The sequence below is a fragment of the Dipodomys ordii genome, unplaced genomic scaffold (assembly GCF_000151885.1).
Source record: "Dipodomys ordii isolate 6190 unplaced genomic scaffold, Dord_2.0 Scaffold80, whole genome shotgun sequence".
Lineage (NCBI taxonomy): Eukaryota > Metazoa > Chordata > Mammalia > Rodentia > Heteromyidae > Dipodomys > Dipodomys ordii.
In genome coordinates, this window is record NW_012267296.1 from 5940944 (window position 1) to 5950586 (window position 9643).

The window sequence follows — 9643 nt, forward strand, 5'->3', positions numbered from 1 at the left end:
CTTGCTTGACTATAATGTCACTCCACTTAAAGTCTGTGTAAACAACATTATCTTAGTCACTCTGCATTACATTTCCAACTGTGAGCAAAATTACAAGGTCAGAGTGGACAAGAATGTAGGTAATCCCAAGAAAACATCATGTAAATGACTTGTTCAAGGTTCAAACCAGGTGTTTTAAAAAAATAGTAAAAAGGAATATTTCCTACAAAAGTACTATAGGATTATTACCTAGATGGCATTTGTTGTAAGGTGCATAGCTATTCTTAGAGTCAGTAGTAAAGAAAAAGATGTCCATGATTTTGATGTTTTGTAGATAAAAGTTAACAAATACTGTTTGCCAAGACTTCATTCAAACTAACACAGGTGTGCACACTTAGTAGTAGTACATGGAATTCAATTTGTTTTGGAAAGGAAGAATGATCAATATGTTAAATATATATACTATTGTTTTTGAAATGTAGGCAGGTGATAAGCATTTTTTAAAATATTGAGTAACTAGAATATTCATGTTTTGAATGAGTGTTGTCTTGCCAATTGTATTGTCAGTCACTTAGTGAACATTATCCAAGAATTAGTGTCTTCAAAATGCTCTCCCTTAAAATTTGGAAATACCATGTGTTTTAAATTATCTGTTTTTTTGTGAAAAAGTGGATAGCTTGATTAAATTTCCACACTATAAAGTAAGTCTTGTCTGAAAAAAATATGTGTCCTTCCTAGAGAGAAAATATCTGTGTGCATGTACATATGTGTACATATGTGCATATGTGTGGTATATGTGAAAGTAAGAGTAACTCTGAGCATTTAAATATTAAATTCATTTGTAACTGATTTCCTTTCTAGTTAAAGCTCTTTCAGTATTAGGTTTGTAAATCTAAGTTCTTTCCAGCACACATCAAGTATAATTAACCCTGAAAGCTCTGTTTCTCTCAGGGTAATAATCCAGATTTCTAAGCAAAAGTCTCTTTAAAATGAAAAATACAATCAGCACCATATTTAAAAGAAACATACAATATAAGAAATAGTCAACCACAGAAACCTCCTTCCATTTTTGTTATGTACAACACCATAAACAAACTGTTGACATCACATATTAAGTGCACTGAAATTCTGTAATATTCTCTTCACCAAATAAGAAACTTGCATAAAATGCACTAGAAAGTAAAGGCAAATCCATAGCAAATAATGGCTGTACAGTAATTTCAATACATTCCATGATTTGTAATACAATGCTTAAGATGGGGAAAAGAGGAAGATGGATTCAAAATACTGTAGTGCTACTGTCTAGTCCTTAAAATACTGAGATATTACTCCATGTTCTCTCTAACCATCCACCCCTAACTGTGCTTAAGGAATAAGGAGAAACAGAAAGATAAATAAGTCAGGATTTGTAGTCTAAATTGAGGCAAAGAGTGTTACAACAGTATGCACAAACAGACAAAATGTAATTTTCTTGTTAGGATTGGTGCACAATAAGTATAGTTTCAATAAAAGTTTCAATAAACATCTACGCTGCCAACAATGGAGGCAAATGAAAATTATTTTATAATACTGGTAGGAGATATCAAAACAACCTAGAGATATCAAAACAAACTTGGAGAGCAGTTTGGCAATAACTATTAAAGTAGGAGATGTACATACCCACAAACCAAAATCTTCACTTTTAGGTTTATATTCTAGGTCAGTTCTACCAGATACAAGACTGTGTTCTGTTTTTATGGTTTTGGTTTTTTTTTTGAGTGGGACAAACCTAAATGTCCGTAAACACATGACAGAATAATCAAACTGTGGTAAATTGATACTCACAAATTCTATAATCAATAATTTTAAGTGAATAAACTAGACATATAAATATCAATGTAAATGAATAACAAAGTACAATGTATACATAATTACAAAAGTATAATACATCATCATACAATTTACATTAATTGGGGAAAGTAAGGGTCTTTGAACTCACAGTGTCAAAGTTGCTGTGCTCTACCACTTGAGACATGTCCTTATGCCTTATTATTGAGACAGGATCTTGAATATGCTCCAAGACCACACTCAGACCTTGATCTTCCTATGTCTGCTTCCCATGTAATTGAGATTACAGGTATAAACCAATATAACTAGCAGGTATAAACCAATATAACTAGCAAATTTAGAAGAATTCTTTAGAATCAATCACAAATACAGTATAATGTTTGCATATAAAAACATACTTTTTATTTTTATATTAAAGAGACTATATCAAATGTAAGACATTATTACTTGTGATGAAAGGTACAACAGAAAGGAGATTATTATTAGTTATATCATTAATACTACACAGGAGCAGTTTGGTTATAATTAAGCTCTGAATGAATGTCACCTTTTCATGCTTTATTTCAACTGTGTCATAATTACTCTTCCTAATTTTAATACTATCAAAATAATGATATCTATGATGATGTCAAAAGTCACCTCAGAATAAAATTGTCATATGTATTTCCTGACAGTGGAAAATGGCTCTATAAATAGATATGTATGCACAGAAATATGAACATGTGACTGACTATAATTGATAAATATGAAATGATGTTTTAGACATAAGACTGGGTCTAGTTCCCTACAAGTCTAAAGCACATACAATTTGAAATTTGATTCCACTCTCATGCTCATGCTGATATCAGTAGGCTGTACCTTCTTGGACAAATCACTCAACACTCTGTCTCATTATCATCATCTATAAAACAAAGACCCTAAAAGTACCTTCAGTCATTTAGTGGACTAAGCATGACAAGTCACCTCAGATTATGTTTAATAAATGTTAAGTATTCTATTACGGCACAAAAAAGAGCTTTTGTTACTAAAAATTTTACATTGAATTACCTTATTTATATCTACCCTGGTCAAATTTTACTTAGTAGGTTTAATTAATTTGAATGCTATATTTAAACTTCTTTCATTCTTATAACAAATTACTTGTGATCATCTAGAAAAGGAAGCACCATGTAGGCAAATTTAAGTAAAAATCAACTATTTTGCCCATAGTCACATGTAATGACTCAACAATGACTCTTCTTTAATATGGGTCTTTGTAAAATCTTCTCTTATAATAGTTTGTCAACAAATATCTTTCTAATCCATTCAGAATTTGATATTTATACTCTTTTTCCCCTCTATCCTTTTTATCTTTTAAAGTTCTTCAGTTCCTCCTGAGAAATGACAACCATAATTTATTATTCTAAGGACTTATAGTGCTAATTATAGAGGTCATTAAAGCAGAGATACTAGTGACTGTCAGGGTCCGGGCAGTGTCTTCCTTTTCCTTCCCTTTTATTTTCTAGAAAGACTGAAATTGGAATTGTTTCCTTTTAAGACAAATGTGCTTTTGAATTGCCAGTGATGAAAGAGGTATGCAGATGTCAAAAGCATTGTAGCACAGTGGGATTATGTGCTAAATTCCAGGTCAGGACAGAAAAACAAGCAAAGTCTGAAATCGGTTAAACGGTACCTCAAAAAAAAAAAAAACTCAGATGACCATCCTGTTTTATCTTTGCCAATGTGTATCAAATGTTCAAACAAAGTTTTGTTATGCTAACTACTTATATTTCTCTTATTTCTTATTTTAAACATTTGTAAAAATAAAGGAATTTCATCTAGATGGTTTGGGAATTGTTTAAAGGCAAGCAAATTTAAAATAAAACAACACATGCCATACACATGCCTTTCTTTCTATTAAAGCAAACAAAATTGGGCTTTAAATAAAAAGCTTAATTATAATACGTGACAAAAATATGCATAAATATTCTCATTTGGGCATAGCAGTAATGATCTGTTTCATATTGTAACTCATTGATACACAGTAAAGCAAAAAATTTCGTAATTCTATATTAATTTTCAAACTATAAGAGGAAAATAAGTTCTATGCAATTAAAACATCATGAGGTGCGTAACCACCATTTTGAGTAGCAGAAGAATAATTTATAAGCACTCCACTTATTTTTTATTTACTTTTTATTTAAATTTTCCATCATCACAGCTTTAGGTGTGTTTACAATAAACTGTGATTTCTTTTGGTAATTGTAATAGCTTGAGAGTTTATAGCTTAGAGCAGAGATTGCCAAGTGACAGCCCATGGGCTGGATTCAGAACCCAGATGGTTCTCTTTGTTTGGCTGGTTTCTTTTGTTTTCTCTGCACAGTGTTGATTATTTTTAGCAAGTTATCTACGAACATTTACAAATTGGAGAATTCCATATAAAATTCAACATTCTCAGAGTTCCTTAAAATTTAAGACAACACTGAACCTAAATTCCAACATAGAAGCAATGTACCATGTGTGTACACATTCTAGTTAACCATAGTCCTCACTAGTTCCTGTTACCAGACATGCTTCCAAAGACATTAGTGTTTGCAAACCTGGTTTCTGTGTAATTTATATGAGTAACTTAATGCATATACTTTAAAAAACTGTCCATTGTTTTTCTCATATTTCATTAAACATAAGTTCTATGTATATATTTAATGTGTGTTTTGATAACCCAGAAATAGATCTATTATAGCTATAATCTGCTGTTCCATTTTAATTAGAGAGGAGCTGGCATAGATTTGCATGCCATTTTACAAGAAAAATAAAATTAAAAGCCAAGTTCAGACCTGAATCCAATGGCATTCATACAAAATTAGAAACACAATATCCAAACCTAAACCCAAACCCCAATCCATCATTTTCAGTTCAAATCATTCCCTGATAAAGTCTACTCAGCTCTAGTCTCCCCAGCATTGATATCACAGTTACATACAAGGTTTGGCCCTTAAGGAGGTACATCCACTACTTCAGGTTGCTCAGGAATTATTTAGTGTGCATGACATTGAAATCAATGTCTAGTTTTAAGAGAGAAAATGTCCCAGATAATAGAAACACTATGATTTCCATTTTCTATATTGAAAATGCAAGCTAACTCACATAGCATAGTCTCTATCTTACCTAAAGTCTTATGGAACTTTTCTTGTAGAAAAATATAGACAGAACCAGCATTAAGGGAAAAAACCTTACTCAGAAGGGATTTAACATAAGAAAGCTATGTGGGGATAATTAAAGGGTACACTAGTTCCAGGCAATAGGAAAACATACTTAGGATCCCAGGCTTCTTCCCTCTTGTTTTGGAGTGAACTATTCACTGTTTCCCCATTACAAACTGACAGGTAGGAAGTCCAAAGTAAGGTGAAATTTCAAGACTGCAACTGATCTGACATTTCCATAGATGTTTAGGATGTTTCAAATGTAAACCATGATGTCCATATATTTTTTAAATATGAGGAAGCAAAGAAATTTCAAAATATTTTAGATCTACTTACTTGCCTACAAAGTGCTGCTGTACCTGAGGATTAGACCAACTTGGATTAGTAACTCCAGTTTCTTCCATTTGTTGCTATAGCACACTTAATAGCCTGTGCGGCCCTGTAAAAGTGAATGCACCTTCCTAAGCATTCCACACCAAGGGGTGGGAGGCCATCTCAATTATCTTCCCATAATTTTACATGACATAAGTGTCATGGTTTTTATGCCAATGATTCTCAATCAACCCCTATCAATTTACACTTTTTTCCTAACTTCTACTTTACTAAACCAGAAAGCAGTTGTTCCCTGTGGCTATGAGTCATCTCCCCACTCTATTACCCTGGCAACAATTCCAAGATAATGGAAACGACCAATAGTTAAAACAGTGAAACTATAGAGTATCCAGTACACTATAATCCTCAAATAGAAGAACCAGCACTAATTACCTGTTTTGATTTCATTTTGTTTATTATTATTAACAAAAGATTAAGCATGATGGCACATTTTCTTCTGAAACATGTAAATGGCTCCCCTTTCTTACAACAACAAATATATTCTAGGGAGGAAAATTGTGGAAGTTGGGCAGAATCTGTACAGGTTCCAGGACATTCCCAGAAAGTTGATTTTTAAAAAATAAATACATAAATACCTGTTAACAGCTTGTTTTCTTGTCATTTGCCTCTTCCTTCTAAAAGGAGAGTGTAGCAAAAAATAAATAAAACTGGTTAATTGAGAGTTTTGGTTAGTGAACTTCCAATTAATCGTCTTTATTTTATTTCACAAAAAAAGCTTCTTAAATACTGCAGAAATTTTAGATAGATAACACACAATGAAATACCAGCAGGGAAGAGACAAAGAAGATGGGAAAGCCTGAATTACTATCAGATAGTGTTTTAATGTATGGATACTGTTATATTTCCAGCCTAATCCCCATTGAGTAAGGAATAATGTGAAATATCATGTAATTTAAGGCTTTTCTCTAAATGAAAGCAAGGAAATAGGTTATAGATTTCTGTTGAACAAAATGGCCTCGGGTCGTAACAATTCCCCCAAAAAACGATTCAACAATATTGTCTTTTCCCTTTCAGGGGCCTTTCTTCCCATCCCATTGGGTATTCCAATACCTTGGAGGAGGATAAAACTTCTCATTTTTTCTCATTTTTCATTTGACTAATTTCCCAAACAGAGAGCCATTAATCATACAACTCCTTATTTATATCTAGAACAATACTGAACTATCTTATATCTTCCCCATAAGGGTTACACATTCACACACACACACACACACACACACACACACATACACACACACATACACACCCAGAATTATACACACAAAAAAATTCAACACATATGAAAGAGATCAATCAAAACCCACAAAATCAGCTTGTTCAATAAAGCAACCATTCTTTCCAGTTGTGTGGTCAATACAGTGTTCTCAAATGCATTAATGAAGAGTAACAAAATGTAAACTGAGTGTTTAAAAAATTAGAAGAACTAGCCAGGTGTCTATAGCACCACCTAAATCTTAGCTATTCAGGAGGCTGAGATCTGAAGATTGTGGTTCAAAGCCAACCAGGTCAGAAAAGTCTGTGAGACTCTTATCTCCAATAAACTACCACCAAAATCCAGAATTGGAGCTCTGTACACGTGGAAAAGCACTAGCCTTGATCAAAAGAAGCTCGGGGACAGCCTCCAGGCCCTTGTTCAAGCACAAGGATCAGCATGCACACTATATATATGAACTATAATGTGGCTTTTTGAGTCTTGATACATTTCTAAATATCAATAAAATAGCAATGTTCTATAACTCTCACTGAAAATATACATATAATATTTTCTTACAATGACTTTTTGGTTATGATTCATGTTTGTTTATTATTTTTTTATTTTTGTTTGGTTTTGAAGCACAACCACCTCCCTGCTTCAAAGGTCTAGAGAAAGGACTCTAAATAAATAGCAAATTCAAACATATCTTAGGGGTGTTGGGAAAAGAAAGTAGGAGGAAAAGTGACCCATTTTATCAGTTTTTTAGCTCTGTTACTTCACTGTCAGATATATTTGATTTGGGCATACATATGACTCATTCAGTCTCTTTGAATGAGTATATTATACTCATAAATGCCAAATAAACGTTTCCTATGATATAGGCTCCATAGACTACCTGAACTTACATTGTGAAATTACTGACTTCTGAAATATTGTAATTAATACGCTCTGATAAATATATAAAAGCCCATGATTTAACTGTCTTTTCATTAATGACTTAAAAAGTTCTTAGAAAATTAAGGGCTTACAATAATATTTGACATGCTCTCATTTGTCTAATATCAAAAACAAATTTTATTCTGCATTCAAGCTATAGTTCTAGGGCTTTAGGTCTACAAGTTAAGTACACATATAGTAACTGTGCAGGATTTTATCCAGTCCCCTGTACCAAAATCTGTACATATATAATTTCTTACATAAACTAGCATAGAATTTGCAAATATGTACATTTTCTTAGACACTTAAAGTCATCTCCAAATTACTTACAATACCCAATGCAATATAAATGCTTTGTAAGTATGGCTATAGAGTTTCTGCAGACACTATTTTTCCCAAATGTTTTCAACCCACAGCTAGGATAGGAAAAATAAAATTTGATATGTATATTCTAAATTTGTTCTTTAGTGATGTCAACTGATTTATTATAGGTTTCTTTCTTTGCCAAATAATCAACATTTTGGAATTTTTTGATCAAGTTTCACAAGATGCTACTAGCAACTCAGCTCATTATATAATAATACAATGTGAAAAAAAAGTTGTGGATTCTCTGGAACTGGCCAAGAATATTTCATACCTACTCAGATTTTTCTTTGTCTACTAAAGCTCCAATTTAGTGTCCCACACCATTCTCAAGTCTGGGTGTGAAACTATAGTCATAAGCAAGGTTCCTGAAATTCTTCATGACTAAAATATACTCATAACAGTATTTATACAAAAATCACTGACCGAAATATTTTGATCCAGTAATTTAAACACTGAATCAGATAGTATAGCAACATATGGTACTGACAATAGAGCTAATATCAGCCAAGTTCCTGTGAGATATGTCTGTAATAAGGGCTCTCTCAACCCTTTACCACCTTCAACCATCATAACTATTAAAACAATGATTAAAGATACTGTAGAGTTCTTTCTATATGCAAATTTTATGACTAGAAAGTGATTCCAATGTGCTTCAAAACCTAAGAAAAGGATGTGTTTTGATTTAGTAAAGATCAATTTTACTCTGTACCACTGATAAGTTTTCATACTTTGATTCTACCAACTTTTGGTGTGTCAGTGCAGAGGTTGAAAAATTAATGATAGTAACTGCTACTCAGTGAGCTCACCTGGAGTTAATTTTATATAAGATTCAGATACAGAGTCTCACTTTTGAAATCTAATACACTACAGAATTACATATAGTAATATGACAAAACATCTTATGAAATGCATAGGACAGGATTAAATGCACAATGTATATTCCATTTCAAAATTCATGCAAACTGGTTGAAGACAAATAGAAATTTTGCTATCCAACACAACACAGTAAGTTAATATTCAAATTCTACTGACTCCTGAAGAAGAGGGAGATGGCAAAGTTCCAAGCACATGCTCGAGGAGAGAGAAAGGTAGTTGAGACAAAGTGTGACAAGAACTTTAAACTGCTGAGGGATGAATCACACCAGCATCAAGGCAAAGGTGTTTCTTTTTTATTCTGTAATTTTATTTTATATTAAAGATGCTGTACAGAGGGGTTACAGTTACATAAGCAAGGCAATGAGTACTTGTTGAGCATTTATTACCCCTTTCCTTGTTGTTCTCCCACTACCCCTTCTTTCCCCCACCTCCCTCACTCCTTGCCCCACCCCCCCGGAAGTTGTAAAGTTAATTTCCAGTATACTGTCTTGTGGGTGGGTATCATTGTTGCAATGGGTCATCCTGTGTCCTTGTTTCAGCATTTTGTTATTCCCCTCAGTAGATGAATGGATCAAGATAATGTGCTTGATATATATATATATATATATATATATATATATATATATATATATATATAAGAATTCTATGATTTATCAGAAAGAATGACACCAAAGAAATATAGGTCCCATGGTTTCCCTCATTTTCACTAATTAGTTTATGTTTAGGATAATTTCATCAGATGAGCAGAAAAGCTCAAAAGCTATGTACATACGACCATATAAGATGATGCTAAATGAAAAACTAAAGCCATTTCCTCTTAACTCAGGAACAAGACAAGGATGCCCACTCTCTCCACTTCTCTTCAATCTAGTATTAGAATGCCTAGCTA

The 9643-nt window shown here is 32.8% G+C and overlaps 1 protein-coding gene across 3 annotated transcripts in view; it reads right to left on the reverse strand.

Annotated features, from left to right (window-relative positions):
• The window catches only part of Dach2 (dachshund family transcription factor 2), a 564773-nt gene that overhangs the window by 389216 nt on the left and 165914 nt on the right, over window positions 1-9643 (reverse strand). For 2 of the 3 annotated variants that reach the window (XM_013024981.1, XM_013024980.1), the window contains exon 2: window positions 5957-5995. The exons of the other annotated variant lie outside the window; for it this stretch is intronic. In XM_013024981.1, the coding sequence (XP_012880435.1) occupies window positions 5957-5995 (39 nt within the window). The remainder of the gene's footprint in view (window positions 1-5956; window positions 5996-9643) is intronic. 3 annotated transcript variants of the gene reach the window in all.